General features: G+C 45.7%; 1 protein-coding gene across 1 annotated transcript in view; it reads left to right on the top strand.

Annotated features, from left to right (window-relative positions):
- LOC116291008 (fibrinogen C domain-containing protein 1-like) overlaps positions 1 to 24,142 on the top strand; it is a 46,211-nt gene that overhangs the window by 13,614 nt on the left and 8,455 nt on the right. Inside the window, exon 4 of the mRNA XM_089038338.1 lies at positions 15,644 to 15,778. Within this exon, the coding sequence (XP_088894464.1) occupies positions 15,644 to 15,778 (135 nt within the window). The remainder of the gene's footprint in view (positions 1 to 15,643; positions 15,779 to 24,142) is intronic.

Here is a 24,142-nt window from a genome sequence, read left to right as displayed (position 1 = left end):
CCATGGCGTGTATTACCCCAGACAGTTATCCGAGTTACAGTTTTAAGTAACCTTGGCGGACACTACGAACGTCATTGGAGGAATGGACAGCGCAATTAGCGGAGCCGTGGATCCTTATTCTATCACTAATCTAGAATTACAGTACGAAACGATATACAGCGAAGATTTAGCACGTAGCGCCGGCATGGAATACAGCTCCGGAAAGGCATTCTTGTACGACCACGTAGTGATGTATAAGACGTTCAGCTTCCTGGATAAGACGGATGAGGTTATCAACCAAAGCATTAACCTCCCCCGAAGAAGTCTCACGGGGTTGATGTTGGTGTTTGCCAAACCCTACGAAGCCGGTAAGCGCGACTCCGAAGCCTTTCACAACCCCAACATTACTAACGTGGGGGTAAATGTCAACGGCGTTCCAAACAAGGTTTACTCCCAGGGGATAAAGCCCGCAGACGTGTACAGGGAGGCAATGCGCAAGTTTGGCGACCAAATTAGCCCCGAGGAATTCTTTAAGGACAAATATGCGTTATGGATTGACATGCGCACCATTAACGACGAAGACCTACATGGGCAGGGTTTACGTCTAGTAAATACCCAGGATGGCATAACATTGGAGATCAAGCGCACCAAGAACACCAGTGCCGCCGACAGCGACAAGATAAACTGCTACGTCTTCGTCGTGTCTGACGCGCAACTGAGCGTAGAAATGAACCAATTGAAAAGCGTTGCCTACTAGGACGACTGAGGAATGAAGTCGTCAATGTTAAAATATTTCTTGAATATACAATGCTTCGCGTATTTGAAAGCAACGGTACGAAACTGCAAGTCGTGCAAGGCGATAAATTGTACTTCAAAGCAAAGGAAGTAGCGGCCGCATTGGGTTACGAGCGCCCAAAGGATGCAATTAAGGTGCACGTTCGCGATAAATACAAGGTAAGGCTTAGCGAACTTAGAATGGAGGTGAATCGCCTCCCTTCCAATTCACACCCACATTCCCTGTATGTGAACGAATCCGGGTTGTATCAGTTGATATTCTCCTCGAAGATGGCAAAGGCAGAAGAATTCCAAGATTGGGTCCTCGAAGAAGTCCTACCCGCGTTGAGAAAGACGGGTAAATATGCGATGGACAAACGCTTCGACAGCCCGAATAAATTAGTTTTTAAGATAGAAAATGAAGCTGACCTGCATGCAAAGGTAGTCGATTACATGCGTAGGTTTTACCCTGAATTCATCATAGCGCCGGGTCTTGGCGAACTTCAAGATTCAGACAGCAAGCGAATAACCTGCTGGCGAAAAGGCTACCAAGCCGGCCAGCCAGACCTTTTAATCCTTAACGCCCACAAGAAATACCGCGGGTTGTGTATTGAGTTGAAAACCCCAAAAGGAAACGGCGTCTTATCCGCGAAGCAATCCAAAAAAATTGCGCAGCTTGATGTAAATGGTTACCTAACTATGGTTAGCAACGATTACGACGTCATCTGTCGTGCCCTCATGGATTATGCGGACGGCATTCGTATTCCCTGTAAGGGCTGCGTAAAGCGGTTCAAATCCTACGACACTTTGAAAACGCACCTAAAGATATTCCATAGGTATAATGAAGCTCAGCTTGACTCACTGGCGTGATCTTGCCCACGGCAAAGCATACGAAATAAAAACTTACGTCGTCTTCGAAGACATCGACCGTTTACGGTTAGTCCTCAAAGACTTAGAAGGCAAGGAATATTCCCTTTGGGCGCCGGATTGCGTGCGGTACGTAATTCAGGGCGAGGAATTCACCCACTTACGCAGCTATGGTAAGGTAAATGGCCGATGGAAGTTTGACATTGAAAGAACAGTCACTCCATCTCCTCTTTGTAGTTAAGCGCCCGCTGCGCTTTAGGATCCGCGGAGCACCAATGCCCCACAAAGGATCCTTCGGAGAATACCCTGTCGCAATGAAGGCAGGTGTATTTTTTACGCAGCGGCTTACGAGGGGTAATGCAGTCGGCAGGTAGTTCGCAAGTAATACAGTCCATATATTGAAAGGGTAATTAGAATGCCTCCCAGAAAGGCAGCTGCGTAGGCTAGCATATACCTTTAAAAGGGGTCTTTATTTTTATTTATTATTATTAGATTATGCAAGCGCCCTTAAAAGGGGTCTTTATTTTTATTTATTATTATTAAATATCCTTAATTATTCTTAATAATAATAAATAAAAATAAGAATGGGATTTGAGACTCTTTGCGCAAACCCTACTTTACTATCTTAGGTCCTTTCTAACTTCTACGGGCTTTCCTTGCCGCCTCATTGCCGGCATGCCAGGCCTCAAAGCGATCTAAGTACTCCTTGAAACCGCCTTGGCCGTCGTAGAGGCACTGCCAAACATGTTGGTCACTTCTTTGACAGCCGCAGCGCTCACAAGTTGCCTCCCAATATTCTCTATCTTCCCACCTTACGCTTTCTACGCAGTCAAACTCCGCAAAGCGCTGGTCAATTTCCTTCTTCCGGTGCGTTAACTTCCTTTGGGTTTCCTTTGGGCAACATCGTGCAGCAACGTCGCCGTGCTCCTCGCAAGCCACGCTCAGCAGGTCGTAATTGCCGCGGCACCGATGTTGATGCCATTCGTCGTTCTTGTCCTCCTCGCAGCGCTCACATACGTTCTTTAGGCAAACGCGGTTATCCACGTGGTAATCCAACATCTGCGCGCTGCTAAAGAGGCGATTACACTCCTTACAACGCCTTTCGCGTGCCTTCTTAGCGCACACCTTCTTTTCCAGGTGGTATTTTAACATTTGCTTGCTGCTGAACTCCTTGTTACACCGCTCACACTCCATATATAATAAGGATTTAATAACCCTTATATGGGATACCGCATAAAGTCCTTAATGGACTCTTTTGCCCCGGATACTATTTCAAAGAGTGTCTCAGAATGTTGACATTGTTAAGTATATGTGGAAAGCCCGTAAGGATTAGTAGGCGGCTTAAAATAGTAAAGTTGGGTTTGTGCAAAGAGTCTCAAATCCCATTCTTATTTTTATTTATTATTATTAAGAATAATTAGGGATATTTAATAATAATAAATAAAAATAACAACCCCTTTGAAGGGCACGTCTTAACAAAGATTTAACCTTATTGTTAACATTCTGAGACACTCTTTGAAATAGTTTCCAGGCATCCTTAACAATATCAACATTCTACAGGGGATATCGCATGAAGTCCTTAACGGACTCCTTAGCCCACGTTGCCATCGTTATCAGCGCGCCAAACCGTTCTGCACGCTTCAGACCGCACATTTCATCGTACAATTCCTGCACGCGCTCTTTTAACCGGTCTATCTCCTCCCTTTGCATTTCTATGGTGTCTCTTTTATCTTTTGCGTCGGTGGCAATCCTTCTTACTGCGTCCACTGGGTCCATCGTATATATAATGGATCCGAACCATATTCCCTGCAATGCTCTGATAGTAGGACCCACCGGCTGCGGAAAGACCCAGTTCGTCGTGGAGCAGCTATTAGGACCCTTTAGATACCGCTTCGACTATATCGTGCTATTATGCCCCACCTACGTGAATAACCGCACCTGGACGGGCATAGGAGTGAAAGATGACGACTTCTTTGTAGATATCTTAGACCCTAACGAGTTATCCAGCCATTTGAAGTTCTGGCACAAGCAATTCCCTAAAGATACGCAGACTTTACTCATACTGGATGACATTGCCTGCGGGGACGACGTAAAAAGACGCACCTCCGAATTAGTGAAGCTCGCCTTCAGCGGTAGACACGACAATATCAGCGTTTGGTTGCTCTCGCAGCAGCTTACCAGCGTCTCTAAGCCCTTCAGGGAAAACATAGGTTCACTTGTCGTATTTTATACTCCGAGCAAGTCAGACCTGGAAACCATTTTAAGCGACTACGGCGGTGAGATAAGCAAGGAACAGTTACACGAATACATGCGGCATTTAAAGACGCACCAACATTCCAAGATGATCTTCTCTTTGAGGTTTCCCTACACGGTTGGAATCTATGATTCCTAATGTATATGGATATTGAGCAGCTCTTAGATGAAGTCCCCACACAGCTAGATGAAAGTAACCTTAAGGAACAACTTAACATCCTTGTGTCATCTGGGAAGTGCAAAGAAATGATAGGCAAGGAACTTACCCATGAGCAGGTTAATAAGTTGTCAGAAGAGGAAGTCAAAAAGTTCCATAAGAGGTACGAGGCCGCCCTTGCAAGTAAGACCACGGACGCCGTAGCAGACTCCGCTATCCGACTTGCGACTAAATTGCTTGGACTTGCGCTGCCCATAGACGACGTGGAGCAACTACGGAAGGACATAAGCGAGGACTATGTTATCGCCCAAGAACTTAAGATAACCTGCGGGTGGTTGTCTTTGAAGTGCGGTAAGTTAATGGCAGTCGCCTCTGTGGCTTTGCACGTGGCTCAGCATGTCGACTTGAAGGAGGTACTAGGTTCCTTCGGAACATCTTGGAAGGACTTCAAGAAGGACAGAGAAGCCTTCCAGGCAGCACTTACTGAGGTACCTGATCAAGTCACCTCAAGTACTTAGTCAAGTACTTAGTCAAGTCACCTCAAGTACTTAGTCAAGTCGTCCTTAAGTCATTGTCAAGTACTTAGTCAAGTCACCTCAAGTACTTAGTCAAGTCATTGTCAAGTACTTATCAAGTCCTTCAAGTCCTTAGATATAAATGAGTGAACCAGAGTCGAAGGCAGAGCAGCCCGAGCAGAAGATTACCAAGGCTAAATCTCCAGGCAGAGTTGCCGCGGGGAAGAAGCTCGCGGAGATGAACAAGAAGAACAAAGCCAAAAAAGAAGAAAAGGTGGAGGAAAAAGAAGAGGGATCCTTTTGGAATCCCGGCTACGTCATTGGCGCGTTAGGAGTCGCTATAGCAGCAGGCAGCCTTTACTTACAATGGCGGGCTACGAAGCCAAAAGTAAAGTGGGAGGCCGCAACATATCACGCACCTGTGGAGGTTAGAAAAAGTAAGATCCCTGAAATGGAGTAACCTTCTCGCTTTGTAATATAATGTCAACCAAATTAATTGACGCCGTCCAAGAAGCTGCTATCACAACCTCCATCATCGCCGGTATTGGCTGGGTAGGTAAGAAAGTCCTAAAGGAGGACCTTACTGAGGACCCAACTAAAAATCTGAGTAACTTTGCTAAGATGACCGCTGTCGTATGCGGGGCTATCATGCTAAGAAATTACCTACAGAAGGAAAAGTACCTGCCTAACATATAATGGTTAGCTTAGTCGCAGGCGGAGTTATTGCAGCTTTAGCATTCACTGGAGCTAATTATGGTGGTAGATATCTGGATAGATTAGTTAGCGGTGATAGAAACGCAGAATCTAACGCCGAAAGGAAGAGGCACGACTTAGCGCTGGAGAAATATCAAAGGGACGTGGCAGCTTGGAATGAAAAAAGACAAGCTTACAGGGATTGGTTGGACAAGAACTACCAAGACAAGATGCAGGCGGATAAGAACTTCGAAAACACAGACTACGCCTTTAAGCTCTATGCGCAGGCGCACCCCGCGGCATCGACGGGGTCGGTGCCCCTTAGAATGAGAAAGCCTCAGTTCAAGAATTACTACCAGCCTTCTAAGAAACAAAAAGACAATGAATTGGTCTTTGTAGGAGTCGCAGGGCTGGCGGGAGGCGTGGCCTTGGCGTATCTAATATAATGATCGTCTTTTTGGAAAGCGACAAGAATAACTTTACCACTTATCTGAATCCCCCCATCAAAGCCTGTAAGGTTCGGTTGGTTAGTTGCTCTTTGTACAATTCTTGGTATAATTTAATTAATGGCTTTGTCATCGGAACTTCCGGCACCAAACCAAAAATACCAGATTCCCATTACACCCCTATAACACTGGCTAAGGAGCTAGCAAAGCATGGATATACTCTTACCACAGGATTACCCCATGAAATGAAATTCAAGAAAAATAGTGGAAGCGCCAATTTAAAGGACAGTTCATTGGTAGAACTCCTGGGCCTTACTAGTACCACGATAAATAGCGGCAGTACATATAATGTGAAATGGAAAGTCGCATCCTCTTACGAAGTCTATTGCGATTTAGTCCATAGTTACAACAATGGAGAAAAGTCTTCTCTTATGTCCAAGTTTCTGCCCAAAGGTAATCCATTTGACCCAGTAGAATACACTCCCATTTCTTTAAGCTATGATTTGTCTAATTTGGTAGAAAGCATAAACATCACCATTAAAGTGGACGGAAAGACGGTGGATTTTAACGGACGCAAGATCAATCTTGTCCTGGAATTCATATAATGGGCCGCGTAGAGGACAAACTCAAAAGGATTTACTATGGACCTGAGGGCTATTGGAAAGGAGCGTCGGCCATCAAGAAACTCGCGACCGCGGCCAGGGTATCAGAAGAAACGGCTAAGAACTGGCTAAGAAAACAAACCCTCTGGCAGGTTTATCTTCCCGTGCCGAAGTACATTCCCAGGCCCAGCTTTACCGTAAATACCCCTAATGAAGTTCATCAGGCCGATTTGCTTTTCTTACCGCACGACAAGGTGAGAAGAAAGACCTATAGGTACGCTTTGACCGTAGTTGATATCGCAAGCAGATACAAGGACGCCGAACCCATACCCAAAAAGGATTCTGGGGAAGTCGCAGAAGCCCTAGGTAGGATTTATAAGCGCGTTTTGAAATGGCCTAAGCTGCTGCAAGTGGATGCGGGGACGGAGTTCATGGGCGTGGTTACCAAGACCCTGAAAGACCACGACACCAAGATTAGGAGAGCTGAAGCAGTGTACCACAGGGGTCAGAGCATGGTCGAAAGATTCAATAAGACCCTGGCCGAGCGTCTCTTTGGGTACCAGTATTGGAAAGAGCTGGAAGATCCCTCCAAACGCAACAGGGAATGGACTCAAAGACTCCCCCAGGTCGTCGCGGCTTTGAACAACGAGGCGGCCAGGGCTACGGGAATGAAACCCAAGGATGCTATGAAGAAGAAACACGTGGAACACAAGTCCTACGTCAGAAGTTCAAGGGCGGTCGGACTGAAGGAAAAAAAGCTCCCCCGCAACATAGTGGTCAGATACCTCTATCAGCCGGGGGAACTCGAAGGTGGCAGTAAGAGAGCCACGGATCCTAACTGGTCTTTGGAAACGTATGAGATTTCGAAGTCCGTCACCAAGGAAGGGCAACCCGTGTTGTATTACCTAAATGGCCCAAGTCGTGGATTCGTCAAGGAAGAGCTGCTCATAGTCCCCAAAGACTCAGAGTAGTGCTAGCTGCCCTTCAAAGTAGCGCAGCACCACGCGCCCGATTGCACTCTAGGCATGTCAGTCTTACGTTGCCTCTGCAATGCCCGCGTTTATTATTTATACGATCCACGGAGAACTGCTGATCGTCATTTGGGTCAAACCTCCATAGTAGAGGTATGTTACACTTGGCACACCGTGCCCCTTCCTTATAGACGTCGTCCACGCATAGGTCGAACGTCATATTTTTTTCTTCGTCGTGTCTTTTGTAGCGAAGGAGTTTCTTAGCAATGTTCTCCTTTGCTATATCTTCTGGCGTTTTATCGTAACGCAATTGCGGACCCCAAGCCCTCCGCAACTGTTTGGCATGCTCCACACGGCTCACAGCGGTATATATCAAATTACTCCAACATAACCGCTGGTCTATGATCCATAAGGTTTCTTTTATGGTAAGCCCTTGCGCGCTGTGGACTGTCATACAATATCCCAAACGCCAATCTGGATGGGAGGTTATTTTTTCAACCTTTCCCATAGGCACCCAGACTTTATCATGAGTTACCGCGTTTCGCAGTTTGACGTCGGTACCTGGCACCCACACGTCACGCTTCTGCATGCGGGTATCGCGAGGCTTGTAGCAAACGGGCACCAAATGGCTTGGGAATCTTTCGCGGTGTACTTCTAATAAATCTTTCTGTATTCGCGATTGTGCTGCGCGCTTGCTGCTCAACACCAAATCCTCTGGATGCCACGCGTGAAGGAAGTCCTCGTAAGACTTCGCTCGGATGCGTTTACGCAGCGTCTTGTTTTGCTCGGCATCACTGAGACCCCGAAGTTCCGCCTTTAAGTTTCTTACTTGATCCTTGCTGCGGTAGTCGGCGTTGATTTCCTCTGCATGGTCTACCATTCCCCTCAACCACCTATGGGGCATTTCTCCGCAAATGGGAGGAGGTTGGCATGGATCTCCGGCGAATATCACTTGACACTTTCCGCGGAGGAAGCCTACGAATTCCTGTAAGATCTCTAATGGCACGGTGCAAATCTCATCCCATAATATCACCGGAGGTATGTCGCGTATTGCTTCTGGCACCCACTTTTGACCATTCCAGCGAAAGAAGCTGTGATAAGTCTGTGCGTCGTAACCCATTTCCGTTAATTCTCTTTCCAGACGGTGCGTCGGCGTTAACACCTTCACGCGAGGGAACAATTCCAAAACCCTGGTGGTTTTACCGCTGCCTCCGGGCCCGTACAGGTACGAAAAGCGTTGGTAAGAAATGGGGTCCACAACGGATGGCAATGGTTCCTCAGTGGGAATGACGGCACCTTTTACGTGTTTCCCGTGGTATTCCACACGTTCTCTCCAGGCTTTTATCTCTTCATCTTTCACACGCCATTGACCACTTTCTGCGAGTTCATCTTCGGTGTAAAACTCTTGCATTTTTTCTAACACTTCGGGCTTCACGTAGAGGGAATCCGTAGCCACGCGCGGGATATCCTCCTTGTCGAACCGCAACAGCATTGACAATAGATTAATATGCGCATATGCGAGCATGCTGGCGCGTAAATGGTAATATTGCGGGCGATGATCTTGGTAATAACACAACGCATTCCATTGTTGCTCGCCTTTACCTTCTATGAAATAATTCCACTTCTCTACGGACACCATCGTTCCTTGCTCATGCGCGCGTTTTATGAGGAAGCTTAACTCTCCGTTGTCAGTTATCAAACGCCTTTGCATGTGTTTTTCTCCTTCTTTTGCACCCTGGGTGAATTTGCCTATGACAATTCTAGCAGTGGGATTATGCTCTGGCAACCATTGCGTAAACGCGGAGCGGCACAATATGGCTTCATGCGCGGTGTATGTGAGAAGCTCGCGCTCTTCGAGAAACTTCAGCAGGGGTATGGGAATCCATTCTTTCTCCTGCAGATGTTTCCCATACCACGCGTAAATTATTGGATGTAAGCCCTTTGCCAACTTCCATGTTGTCAATCTTACGAACCCCGTAGACTTGGGGGCGTCATATTTACCGGGCAAAGACACGCGAAAGAACTGCGAATCTGGATGCCCGTAGCGGTCGTAATACTCCTTACAATCCCCGAGGCCTTTAAAACTGGCAGGGTAACAATGTTTCATGTCTAAGGAGACGTATTCGTTCTCGTCATACTCCATGTTCCACAGACCTCCATGACCATGCTCTACGCAGGCTTTGGCTATGTCGGCGAATTCCTTAGGCGTGGACTTCCATCCGTTCCTCTTCTTTGCGGCTAAGAAGTCCAAACTACGAGAGCTAAGGACCTCGTCTGAGAAGTCTTCCCCTAATGTCGCACACGCACTTTGAATACGTTGATGCTCTACTTCAGGGCGGTAGAGAGTACCATCCTGCGTCATAAACTGACTTCCTTCCGCGTCCATCAACCAAACGGAATTCTCGTGGACCAATTCTGCCAACGGCGACGCTTTATAAACTTTGGTTTCCTTTTTTTTGGGGAACCTAAGTTCTCGCCAAGCGTGTCCATTGTGTTGATAGATGACGATAGCAGCACCTCTACCTCCATATTTTTTCGTCCCTTCGTAGATGTAGCCGCCCGTGATATCCTTCACATGTATGCGGCGTTCTAAAGCCGTCTCTAACTTCTGGATGTTTTTGATGGTACCTCCGGTTTTATGCGTGTTCTTTTCCCATTTCCTTATGGCCTCTCTCCTCTTGGGCGTAAGCTTACCACCACGAGAGGCATCTTCAAAGAACCCCCTTACTAACTTCCCGACACAATTGCCCGGATGTCGCATTGGTTGCAACTTTCTGACGTCTGGCTCCTCGATCTTGTACGCGCCGTAAATGACGACGGTAACCGGGTAAGCGACCTCGTAGAAGAGCATGTCGATTCCCTCTAATGCCCCCGGCCTCGTTTGCTTATTCAAGACGAACAAACTCTGCTTACCAGACGCCCTGATGGGATTACGGCCCTTTTCTATCACCCACTCGCCGTCCAAATACTTCACGAACGTCAACTCCAAACGGTAGTCGCCGTCCGGCATTCTGTCGATTATCTTTTCAGCCATCTCGTGATTCATCGTCTTGTCTGTCTTTCCCTCCATGAATGTCGCAAAGACGAAATCCGCATCTGAGTTATCCATCACCTGATTTCCCAACCTGCGCACAGTTTCGTTTTGAACGTTGTTGACGGATGCCATGTATATCTAAAGAATATCTTTCCCTCTGTTTGCGACCCCAACCGAGCAGCAGTTAGGCACATTTCGCGCTGCATGCGGATCGCGCAAGACCCCCTGTAGGGCGGGTTACCGACCTCCAAAACCCCGGGGAAGGCTGGCGTTTCTCGACTTGCGATCTTGACAATGCCGGCAATTCGCGCCCCCCCCTAACTGCTGCTGCTAGGATGGACCAAGCACAAAATATGCCTGCAGAGGAAGATATAGAAGATTTGTCCGACGAAGAGGACGTAGCGGAAAAAATAGACTGGCAAATGGCTGGCTCTACCCTGTTGGGTATTGCAGCTCTAGTAGTGGGCGGGCTTGCATGGCTGCAGCCAAAGGAGACTCCGAAGATATACTACGTACCTTCCCCAGAGCCTGCGAAGAAGTCTAGGATTCCGGAGATGGAATAGAGAGATGTACTATCTTATCCTTTCTTTTGCTAGCAGTAGTCTTTTCCCTGCCTATCTTGCAATACAATGGCGGGGCATTCTCCCGGTCTAATTTTTTCACTCTTGCTCCAAGAAGTGGCCCCAAACAGGGGTAGTAGTATGTTCGGCGGTGCAGCCCTCCAATACACACTCTGGACACTTCTCCGACAGGAATAGTATTGTCCTTTCCTTCTTCCGGTACGAAGTCTTTGCATATTGCCAGCATTGGTATTCGCCTTCCTGTATATGCAAGGCCTGCACGCACTCCTTGTTGGGAGGCGGCGGTACCTCCCGGAGCCTGTCTCGAGATTCCAAAGTATATAGTTTGGAACGCAACTTGTGGTATGTATCCAAGCCTGGTCCTTAAGGTACAAAGGCAGTGGCAACACCATTGGCCCACTCTACCAATCCTTCTTCCTGGGGTATGGCGGTGTGTATTTTGCAGTTGGCTTCGAACTTCCCAGCTTGGCAAGCCGGTAGAAGGGCTTCCATAGCCCACACCACACAGGTCTCCCCATCCCTTTGGAGCACTACGCGGTGTCCGCGGGCCGGCCAATCGGAGAAGACGTCTCTTGGTACTGCATAGCCAAGTATCTTGTATTCGCCTGGGGGTATCTCTTGCATTCTGTGCACCTTAGCCTTGGGCGTTGTCGATCCAAAGAACAGCTTCTGCAGATTGTTTGTTCGCCTGTACATTCTTGCTAAGACTTTCCTATGCTTTTCCAATTCCGCTTCCAGGGCTTTCCTGTCCTCTTCCTTCTTTTGCAGGATGGACTGCTTTCTTTCCAACAGCTCTGCGTGGTATCTCTTTGTAGCCTTTGTCCACTCGTCGCCTTCTAAGCCATCCGCTATTTCCTCCAACAGTAGCTGTCGTCGTCTTTTGGACAGGAAGGATATCCGACGGTCGCTGGGTACTTCCAGTATGCCAAAGGGGCTCTTTTCCACTCCTAGCCTTTGTGCTTTCTTGGTGCGCCAGACCCATTCTACGTGCTATGTGGTGGGCAGCATGTCTGCAATCGTAGGCGTATCTTTGTGCACGCGCGTAGGCATATTGGACTCTGCCAATATGGTAGGAGAGTCTTTCGTGTAGCACCGCGGAGGAGCTATCTCCACGGGTTCCATCCCAAGCACATCTATGCGAAAGATGGGACACCTACGAAGACCAAACTCTGCTATGGTCCAAAGTACACACTCCTCCCATTTCTCGTTCCCACGCACTCGTACGCCAGCTATGCGTCCAGTTGTCACATTGCAGTACCATTCCAAGAAGATCTCTTTCGTCTCCTCGCAGCAGATGCAAAGACACCTATCCAAGCACTTTGCAAGGGCAAGACACATGTTCTTGGGTGGCTGCACTACAAATATGTCCTGCAGGGGTGTTATGGTCTCTGCGATGGCATTGGTATTTTCCTTGCGGAATCTCTTGCCGTAGATGGATATTTCCACCCTTGTACAGCCCCTTGCTTGTACATCTGGGTGCAGGAATGTCTTCCTGAGGTGGTCGTTGGGGCAGTCTACGTACTCGGCTAGCTTTGCACCTACTGGTTTTTGGACCTCTCCGGCTTCGAAGCTGGACACTACCTTGTTGTATATCTTTGTCCGTTTGCCATCTTCCAGCCAGATGCACACATGGTTGCCCACGTCGTGTGTGTTTTCCAATATCGTACCCTTGCGTGCGTCTCCTACAGACTCCCGTAGACGACGTACCAGCGCCCGTCTGTCTAAGGTGCCAGAGAAGTCTTGGGTGTAGTCTAAGGAGTAGATCCCATATCCGTGGGCATGTAGCAGCGCTGCGAATTTGGGTATCTTCTCGTCTACCATTTCTATGGGCAGCTCCGAGGTATCTACTTTGGCTACAAAGAACCCAGCAGGCTCTACGCCATGTAGGCCATACCATTTGCCCTTGGCATTGTTCTTTTCCTCTATCTTTGCAATATTCTGTACTATCTTGCCAGTTCTGCAGGTATGTAGCATGCTGGTGGGTAAGAATCTACCAAAGGTCTCTGTGGCGGCTGTAGATATCTTGGCTACTATTGTCTTTGCATTTCTGCACAGCAGTTTCTTTCCATACAAATTGTCTTCTGCCACAAAACCATAGACAAATAAATCGTCCACAAAGGGTGGCAGCCCAGACAGCGGCCTTAGGCTGGTTGGCCCTTCGTTTCCTTCCAAATACTTGCAGTTGGATATGTCGGGCAATAGGTTTCCGTCGTAGGCGTTGTCCAGCAGCAAATGTGCTAGCACTCTGCTTTTCGCACGTACTCCCATCTCTTGCAATGTTGTCGAAATACTCTTCTGGGAATCCATTCTCTATGTATAAGGATAGAAGCTTTTGGACTACTATAGTGGTACTGCGGGGTTGTTGCGGGGGCACAAAAAAAGGTTGTCGAAAATGGTTGTCGAAACGATGGGATTCTATACACAAAACAGGAACTCAAGAAATCTGCTCTGAAAGCCTTATTTAAGCTGAAAAAGGAGATGGGTCACTCTTTTCACTATGACCCTCATCTCACCATGAAACTTTTTGACACACTAGTAAAACCTATTCTGTTTTTCGGCAGTGAAGTCTGGGGTTCTGAGGTTTCTAAAAATGATCCTATAGAACTTGTTCATACCAAATTTTGCAAAATGTTACTCGGAGTGGGAAAATATGCAACCCATTCTGCCTGTTATGCAGAACTAGGTCGACTCCGTCTGCATGTAGCTGCAAACTTAAGATGCATAAGGTACTGGCTCAATCTAGTTACACATACATCGAGCCATAAAATTACATTCTTAGCATATAAAGAAATGATAAGCTCCAGCCGTAAAATTTGCTGGAGCCACAAAGGAAAAGAGTCATTATTAAAAAATGGGCTGGGTGATATATGGCTAGAAGTAAATTCCAATAACTCTCGCCAGCCAAACGTCTTTGTTACTATCAAAACGAGATTTGAAGACATAGAGAAACAAAACTGGCTCGGGGAGGTCTTTAATGATAAAAGAGACACCCCTGGCCAAAAGAACAAATTAAGAACGTATCGCTTCTTCAAAGTTAGTTATATGTTAGAAGGTTACCTAATAAATGTACAAAATTTCAATCACAGAAGAGCCTTAATAAGCTAAGAATAAGTAACCATGACCTAGAAATTGAAAGAGGCAGATACTCTAGTTACAAGAAGGTAGAGGAAAGGAAGTGCTTTCATTGTACTGATATAATAGAAGATGAAAGACACTTCCTAATTAAATGTCCTCTATACTCTAAACTTAGAGAAGAATTTCTTATGCAAAATAACATAAGTAACTCCCTTACGAAGGACCAATTGTTCCTAAAGTTGATAGATCCTCCCCATATTTTACAATCAGCTGCAGCAAAATACGTTTACAATTGTTTTGCTCTGCGTAGTGAAAAAAAGCAACAACAACAAAACAAATAAAAATAAATACTTGTATAATATTGCATAAAGATAATTAGGATTAGTAACGCATTTTATCGAAATAATTGTATGAACATTTATATATACAGAATATATATGTACGTATGACGTGTATGTGTAGAATATGTGAATATAGATATTATGCACATACATAAACATACGTATATATTTGTAACTTATTTGGATCTAAGTTGATGTGCAACTTTGTACAAAACGCCAAATAGAATATGTCTGTCTGTCTGTTCAAGGCAAATTGGCAAAATGTAGACCCTATCCAAGACTCAAGGGGAATTTGTATACGCTATGTAAGACAACTTACGGTAAATTGTATACCCTATTCAAGACGTGAAGGCAAAAAACCATACCCTATTTGGCGGAACGTCCTCGTATAGTAAATATAAGGAAGTCCCCCCCGCGGGTAGAGCCTAAGAAAATTACTTTAAAGTAATTATAAATGCTTTGAACATGATTCTTTGATATGTTTTAGAGAACGATGATGTTACTTTTGGTTGTTGTTTTTTTTTCTTACAAATTGGTGTAAATTTGAATTTCTTCGTGTAATCCTGACCTTACGCTAGTTTCATTTCTGAAGAGTCATAGAAATGAAGAATTTTTAATAGTTTTGGCAGATTTTTGTTTTACGATCGAATTTTATATTTTTTAATTTGTTGAGAAACATATTAAAGATTTATTATGAAGGTAATCAACAGCATATACACTTATTTCAATAAAGCTAGTCACCTGAAAAGCTATAAAGCTGAGGCCTATAAGGATTATGGGTAGATTCATTTTACACGTTCAACCGCTTGATAACTGTTCATGGACTTGCGAATCTTTTACCGGTTACAGTCTCACCTATTCTGAGCATCATCGAGCTGCAGTTTGTATTAAAAAGCTTTGCATACATATGCTTTTTTGATATAAAAATTTTTCTCATGATGCTCTGTGATCAAAGCTTTCTAGGTTTTTGGTGACTAACTTTATTGAAACAAGTGTATTCAGTTCTAGAGAAATAAAGAAACCTGCCCGGCCAAATCAAATACCCTTTGATTTGTCATGTTAGTAACTTAATTCGATTTATACATTTCTAAAGTAAGTTTGATAAATTGTTGTCTTGAGTTTTCGCCATACATTTACACTAAAAATTTTTGGAAACATCGTTATGGCCCCTAGCTCGGTTCAGAAATGCTCTAACTCCAACTTTATGTCCAGAGCTGCATTATTGGTGGTTCTACATGATCATTAGGATTGTTTTTTGATTGACACCGAAAAATATTCTGGCACTAGCAAAATACACGTGGTTGCAAACGATCAATCAAAACCCATAGAATTGAATAATAACTGTTTTCACGCAGGCACAGCTGGTGACTCGCTGTCCCTTCATCGTGGTATGGCTTTCACCACCAAAGATTGTGACAATGATGCCAATAGTGGAAACTGTGCAGTGGACTACAAAGGTGCCTGGTGGTACCAGAGCTGTCACCACTCAGTAGTATAGGGAATGGGGGTTCCAGCGCAATCTCAACACGGGCAAGACCCGTGTCAAAAATCCACCTACGGAAACAACCCCACTCAAGTGTGGTTGGGGGCAACAGCGCAAATATGTTAGTCTATATATGGAGTGCGAAGATTGTAAAGAGTTTGTTTATGATTTCTGTGTAAAGTGCTTGAAACCCAAGTTTGTACCTACTAAACCAAATAAGTATATTTGTTGTGGTAAGAAAATGCAAATAGAAGACGACACGTCAGCACAGTGTTACGAGTGCGGTAAAAATATTCGTAATGCCGTGCCTTGTGCTACCAGGGAACAATATTATTCCAACGGAGGTCGTAAGAAGACGCCATACAAAAGAATAAAATACTTCAGGGACTGGATGAGCCATATCCAAGGTTATCGACCGGTATATTTAGACAACGAAGTAAAGAAGAAAATCATAGACCATTTAGAAGAGCCAACCCCGCAAAGTCTACGGAAAACGCTGAAAAAATTAAAACTAGGGAAATATTACAAAGCTATTCCCTATCTTTTGTCTGAAATTACCGGTAAGTCTATTCCCGAGGTTTCTGATATGACAAAAGCCGAGTGGATGTTTTGTCGGCTGGATAAGGATATTCCTTATTACCCTGACGTAATCTACGAAATATTTCACGAAATCGACCCCAACCACCCCCTCTTAGGATGGATTCCAAGAAGATAGTGAATCTTATGGCATAAGATGAGAAATTACGCGTAATAATTCGCCAAATAAGGTCATGCAAATAATTTATATTACGCGTAATAATTTACTAAATAAGGTCATGCCGTGTATTATGATATAAGATTACGCGTAATTTCCAGACTGTCGTTCGATATGTAAACGAAATCCCGTCACGCTCTTTTCAAAGCAGATGTTTACTGAGCAAGCTTTCTTTGAAGCTCCTCTTTTGCCTCCTGGTAGATCTTTTTGCGAGATTTCTCGGAAAGATCTTTCACGATGGTTTTTTTATTACCCGACTTTAGCTCCCCGTATTTCTTTTCCTCAGCGAGGATCAAAGAAAACTCCGTGTCGTCTATGCGGCGGTCCCGCAGAGCTTGAGAGACTAAGTCGGCGATGGTGTTAGCCTTTGCTTTTGCTAGGGCTATATGAGTGTCGTGCTTGGATATCTTACCGGACAATTGCTTTATAACGCCTGTTGTAACAGCGGAAACGATACCGCAGACGGCGCCGACGCTGGCTAAAGGAATGCCAACGACTATTCCAGGTCCGGTAAGCGAAGTAGCAACGCCGGTGCCTGTTAACGCCACGGACATGGAGCCGGAAGTTATCGCGATTTTATGTAATATGCTTCGGGCTCTAGCATACTTTTTCCTGACCTCCTCATAGTGCTTCGTTTGACCCTCTAAGTAAGCGAGGATTAGATTTGCCTTATTCAAGCGGAAGTTCTCGGCGTTTAATTCGTTAGGCCCCTCCCTAGGTAAATCAGGATAAAGCGGAGGTGCTGATGGTATAACATCCATTATATACTAATGTACGACGCTTTTGGAAATAACATAGAGGAGCAACCACATAACAGCCACTGGAATTGGGAAGCATTTAAGAAATTGTATCCCAAAGCAGTAACCTCGAAGTTTGAAAGCAGATCTGACGGGATTTACTTCAAAGAGTATAATGACTTAGTTTACAGCAATAAGGATTTGGAAGAGGGATTGGAAAAATTACACCCAAAAACACCCGTTCATAAGCCCGTTTATAAAGCACCTAATTTTCCAAGGAATCTATTAATGACCAAGGAAGATTACCCATTTTACGATGCTGAAGGCGGCGTAAACAACTTTGAAAAATTGGTAACGCATTTAGAGATTCCAGTGGGTAAGCAATCATTTGACGTAGTAGTAAGGAATATCTATAAGAATACGATGTTGAAGCATACATCAGGTAAAGAGGCTAGGGAATGGTTAGCAGGACCCAACATGCGGTATTGGCCACAGCAGTTAGACTTTGCTATTTGGGCTGCCACTAAAGGTTGTGGTGTTGCCGCGGACATGTTTCACATTTCATTTATGCGGTTTCACGTTGCCTTTACGGTAAGGAGGTTGTTGAAGGAGCTTAACGTACCCCTACCGGGAGATAAGGTATTTAATCCAATGAATAACCGATATGACGCCGCAGCCCTGGAAAGGTTAATTAATGAGTTCAAACCACAGCAAAAAGATTTTCGGTATAAGGAGGGTAAGACGCATGGGCTGGGTATAGTTTATGTTTGGGGTGCCAATGGTGAGAAGCCGGCTGACTACGGGCATCAGGAATACCCAAGTAATGAGTTAGAGTTCGGTGATATGGGCGGCGATAAGGGTAATAATTCATTAATTACTAGAATTCAAACAAACTACCCCGGCACTTGGGATCCATTTGTGTTAATGAAAGGAAAAGGTTTAAGGAACCTAGCCAGGATTAACCGTAGCATTGAAGCATTCGTGTACTGCATCCTGGGAGCGCAGGTAAATACCCGCAACCCCATTGTTGGATCCCAAGGCGCTTCACAGGAAACGCAACAAGAATTCCTAACTTTATTTGAGTCTGCAATAATAGAAAATGACATATCTAAATCGGTGCAGAGATATCAATTAGCGGTGCAGCAGTCTAAAGTGCGACTGGATTACGCTTTGTCGCCTGGTTGTTGGTTAATGCCAAGTAATTTGGTCATCAACGCCCATTCCGTTGTGGGTTATAACAACAAGCTGCAGCGAGCTACTAAGGATATGAAGTTTGGGGTGAACGACGTGAACTTTGACACTCTTAGGAACATTCCTCACTTCGTAGAGAAACCAAAAAAGTCACACGAAGCGAAGCTACCCGTAGTTAAGAAACCATCAAAGAAGGTCCATGTTATGCCTACGATACCCGAGGAATACGACCATAACTTACTAAAAGCCGGCTTAGCAGCTGCAAGCATTGGTCTGAGCTATTATATATGGCGATGAACAACCCCTACGTAGCTGGGGTAGATTGTGTCTATACGACTTACGCAGGCGAGAAAAAATACAACCAGGCATCTTGGGTTGATGTCACGGGCATGTCCGTGAATTTGAACTACTCAGGAAAGAAGTTGATAATATGCAGTATTTGCATTGGCACGGCGAGTGATGCAAACGTAGGATTTCGTTTCTGTGACGACAATGGAGTATTACAGCCCATGCGCGCGAAGACAAACAACAGAGAGCCTACACATTTCTCGGTAGAGCCGCCCGTCACCAGCACCGAAAATCTCTCGGTTTGGACTTTTCACATGGTTGCTGATTGCCATGGGAAGGTAAAGTTGCAAATACGCGTAGATGACACGGCGTCGGCATGCATAAATAGCATAGAAGATCAAAGAGATCGATCTTATAATCACGCGACCATCAGCACTCTTACAGTGTTAAGCCTGTGAGAATCTGTGATTCTTAAATTATATGAATCCGCATTTAAGTGAAACGCATTACGCTCACTACTTAGACGTAAAGGAGTACGCAAGGCATGAGTGGTTTGATATGGGAATGTGGGTTGAAGTTGGAGGTCCTGCGTTAGTCATTTGCACCATTAGCATTAACACGGGAGTGAGCGCGAATGTGGGGTTTAGGCTTGTCGATGAGAATGACGAGCCTTTGCCCCCCTATCGAACTTCCCCGAACAGCAGAAGAGCGGCCCACTTTTCGATGGAGCCAAACAAATTTAGCGGAGAAGATCTGACGCCGGTCACGTTTCATATGGTAATTAATTGTAAATATGCTAAGTTACAAATATTTCCTGATGACGGTAGCAACGATGGGTTGACGCCGGGCAGCGCAAGGATAAACAGCATTGGCGTGGGTAGCGATATTATCGATGCGGTTTGGAGTCATAAACCCATTTCCACTATGAGCGTGCTGCCGCTAGCCCCAAATTATCAGGGCGGCGCAAATACTATCTTTCATCATCCTCAATCAAGGACGCGGAAAGAGCGCAGCAATTCTAAGGACAGGAAATCCAAGGTCCCTTCATCGACCTAGCTTCTTCAGGAGTACCACCCCAATAGCTACGACTAATATCCAAATGTTGTTGCCCACGAACTTCAACAGTTCTCCGCCGGCCCTAAGTGCCAAGGAAACAACCGAACCCAGCAGCCCAGGAAGACCGGCTGCCATCTTTTTTCCCAAGTCCGTTAGTCCCTTACCTAACTTGCTTACACCCGCGCCTGTAGCCTTAAGCGTGGATAGGATAACTCCTACTACGGTGCTAATAGCAACCGTAAATGCCAGCGGAAGACCATACTTCAAAAGGGCTCTTTTTACCTTTTCCTTGGTGGTAAGACCCAACTCCCTTTCCAGGTTTTCCTTTTGAGCCCGCAATTCCGCAAGGCGTATTTCGAGGGCCTCCACTTCCTTTTGAGCTGCTTCCCTTTCTTCCTCGGTACGAGTTTGGTCCTCGATTACTTCTTGCTGCCGCTCTATTTGCCCCTCCAGGTCTTCGATGGCCTGATCTCTTTGCCGGATTTGCCCCTCTTTAGTGTTGATTTCGGCAACCAACTGCCGCCGCTCCTCCAAAGAGCCAGCTATGGTGATATGCAAGTTTTTAGCTTCTTCCTTGCTTATGTTTAGGCCTTGCAGGGCGAGATCGAATGCCTTTTCAGCCTGGTTCATTCGACGTTCAGCATCATCTCTTTGTTCTCTCATTTCTATTATTCTTTGGTTTTTATCGTTAAGTTCTCTCTTTTGAGCATCGAGGAGTAGTCGGTTTTGTCGCATGTATTCTGCCTCCCTTTCCTCCATTGTTTCCTTTAGTCCTTCGACTTCCCTTATCGCTTCGATGCCTTTTTGTTGCCGCTGCATTAGGGTCTTGAACTTTTCAAAGGCTTCGCTGGTGTTTTCATCGTTTTCTCTTAGTCTTTCCACCAAATTAGGTTTTCCTAATGCGTCTTGGATTTCTTTTGGGAGATTACTGGCGAGCTTGTTGGAGTCTGTCCTTTGGTAGAGATTATACCACGTATCCCTTCCTTGATGCTGGATTTGAATTTGCCCCTTATCCCCGGTTTGGAAATTAAGGTGGGCCAAGTCCACATTTGGAAATTTCTCCCTTACGTCGTCTAAAAGCCCCCTTAGCATTTCGGTTCTTAGGTCCGTGGAATCCAAGTTTTGCAATTCTAAATATTCTGGAATAGATCTCCCTGGGTTCCTCGATTGCCACTTGTCCTTTAAGGAACGCCAGGCCTCGCGGGTCCTACTTCCGAACCTATTTCGAAGCCTATCCCAAATATACTCGCGGGACACGTTGTCATTTGGGATTAACGTATCGTATTCTTCGTCGTTAATGTCGACTTGACCTTCTTCGGTGGTGGGATCGAAATCCGTTCCTTTTGCTTCCATTATATATGATAAGCTCAAAGTTAAACCCCAACATATTACCTAAGCAGGTCGGCGGACTGAAAGCAGAACGCACCTTTCACCGGGTTACATTCACACCTTCTAGCGCAAAGCCAGGGGAGACGCTGTACGTAGGCGTACCCCGCCTAACGGATAACCTAGTATTGGTTCCTGGCACCCTGGCTTTGAGGTTTAACCTAGCAATACAGCCAGATACCGCAGACGCGCGTCACGTCGTCAATAACGTGGGTAGAAACCTTGTTTCCAAAATACGCGTAAAGTTCGCCGGGGAATCCTTGCTGGACTTGAACAGGTATGATCTGTATACCACGTACAAAGACTTATGGTTGACTGCATTTGACCGCGCGCAAAGGATAGAGCAGGGAATCGCCAGTGATGCCATACGCAAGGTAAGAAGCGCAACCTCTGGCGCCTCAGGAGAAGACGAAATAAAGACGGCTTATGGTACTAAATATGTCGTTCCTTTGGACTTTGAAGTTATTACGAACCACGGTGCATACTACCCAAGGCAGCTAAGCGAGCTGCAGTTCGAAGTGACCCTAGCAGATACTACGAACATCCTGCAAGGAAAAGATGTAAGTTCATCAGCCGTCCACCCATACTCCGTTACTAACTTAGAGCTGCAGTATGAAACGGTATACAGCGAAGACTTAGCACGTAGCGCCGGTATGGAATACAGCTCCGGGAAGGCTTTCCTTTACGATCACGTCGTGATGTACAAGACGTTCAGCTTTACAAATAACGTCGAAGAGGTTATCAACCAAAGCATTAACCTTCCCAGGCGCAGCCTTACAGGGATAATGCTGCTGTTCGCAAAGACATACACGGCAGGATTGCGTGACTCCGAGGCGTTCTTTAATCCTAACATTACCAACGTAGGTGTTAGCATCAACGGAGTGCCTAATAAGGTTTACTCACAAGGGATAAAGCCCGCGGATATGTACCGGGAAGTCGCACGTAAGTTTGGCGACCAAATTGACCCAAAGAAATTCTTTAAGGATAAGTACGCGCTGTGGATCGACATGCGTACAACGAACGACGAAGACCTACATGGACAGGGATTGCGGCTGGTAAATACCCAGGACGGCATTACGTTGGAGATCAAGCGCGCCAAACATGCCAGCGACACTACTAAGATCAACGCATACATTTTCGTAGTCTCAGACGCGCAGCTAAGCGTGGAAATGAATCAGCTAAAGAGCGTTGCGTACTAGGATGACTGAGGATAAAAATATCCCTTACGTATAATATGCTCCGCGTATTCGAAAACAACGAAACTAAACTGCGATGCCTAGTGCAAAGCGACAAGCTGTACTTTAAGGCGAAAGAGGTAGCAAAGGCATTAGGTTACGCAGACACCAAAGATGCTATTAAAGTCCACGTGCGGGATAAGCATAAGAAGAGGCTTAGCGAATTTAGAATAGAGGCGAATCGCCTCCCTTCTGGTTCACACCCACAATCCCTGTACGTAACGGAATCTGGTTTGTATCAGTTAATATTTAGTTCCAAGCTACCGACAGCAGAGACATTTCAAGATTGGGTCTTCGAGGAGGTCCTTCCTACGTTGAGGAAGACGGGGAAGTACTCGTTGGATGGTCCAAATAAACTGGTCTTCAAGATCGATAATGAGTTCGACTTGCATAAGAAGGTCATCGATTACATACGCCGGTTTCACCCTACGCTGCTATTAGCACCTGGACTAGGAGAATTACAGGATACCTCCAGCAAGAGAATAACATGCTGGCAAAAGGGCTACCAGGCAGGTCAACCCGACATCCTAATTCTTAACTCCCACAAGAAATACAATGGGTTATGTCTGGAACTTAAAACACCAAAGGGTAACGGCGTATTGTCTGACAAGCAAAAAGCGGCATTGATGCAATATGAAATGAATGGATATCTTACCATGGTCTGCAACGATTACGACCTTATCTGTAGGGAAATCGACTGTTACGTAGAAGGCATTCGCATACCTTGTCCTTCTGGCTGCGTCAAGGCTTTCAAGTCGCAGGAGACGCTACGGACGCACCAAAAGATATTTCATAGATATAATGATTCTCGAACGAACGCACTGGCGTGAATTAATACCTGGTCTCGCATATGGAATAAAAAATTACATAGTCTTCGAGGACATCAACCGTTTAAGGTTGGTCCTCTTAGACGGTAGCCAAGAGTACAGTCTATGGGCTCCTGACTGCGTACGGTACGTACTGCAAGGTGAAGAGTACACTCACATACGTAGCTATGGTAAAGTCAACGGTCGATGGAAGTTCGACGTCGAAAGGAAGGTGGAGGCTAATCCATTATGTGATTAGAAGTCATCCTCATGGGCGGTTAAGTATTGGTCTGCTACGTCGGACCTCATTTTTTCCGACATGAAATCTATCGATACCTTAATTAAGGCTCCTCCTGCGAATGCTGCGATGTAAGGTAACATCATATATGTCATTCATTTTTCCATGCTTTTCTTACAGCAAGGTAATGGTCTAAGGGCTTGGGTCCATCGTACAGGCAACACCAAATGTGTTGGTCGCTGCGTTGACAGCCGCATTTATCGCAGATGCCATCCCAGTGTTCTCGGTTCTCCCACCTTACTCCTTCGTAGTCGTCGAAGCATACGAAATCTCGGTCTATTTCTTTCTTACGCAGCACTAAAGCCCGGCTGGTTTCAAGGGGGCAACATCGCTCTGCTAAATCGCCGTGGGTTTCACAGACGACTTCTTCGAGGTGGTAACGTCGGCAGCGGTATTTATGCCAGTTTTCTTCAAAGAGAGGTTCATCACATCGGCGGCAATGACCTTTAAGGCAGACTCTATGCTCGCGGTGATATCGTAGGGTCTGTATGGTGGACAGTTCCTTACCGCAGTCGCCGCAAACAGTGCTGATGGTCTTTTGACAGACTTTCTTGGAAAGATGGTATTGCAGTCGCTGCTTGGAGCTGAAAGTTCTATCACATTGCATGCACTTCATCATA

This window comes from Actinia tenebrosa, unplaced genomic scaffold, assembly GCF_029948245.1.
Source record: "Actinia tenebrosa isolate PJP-AT-01 unplaced genomic scaffold, QUT_ActTen_1.0 PGA_scaffold5__44_contigs__length_20552954, whole genome shotgun sequence".
NCBI lineage: Eukaryota > Metazoa > Cnidaria > Anthozoa > Actiniaria > Actiniidae > Actinia > Actinia tenebrosa.
Note: the sequence above shows the minus strand (reverse complement) of the source record. Positions and strands in the feature narration are given on the sequence as shown.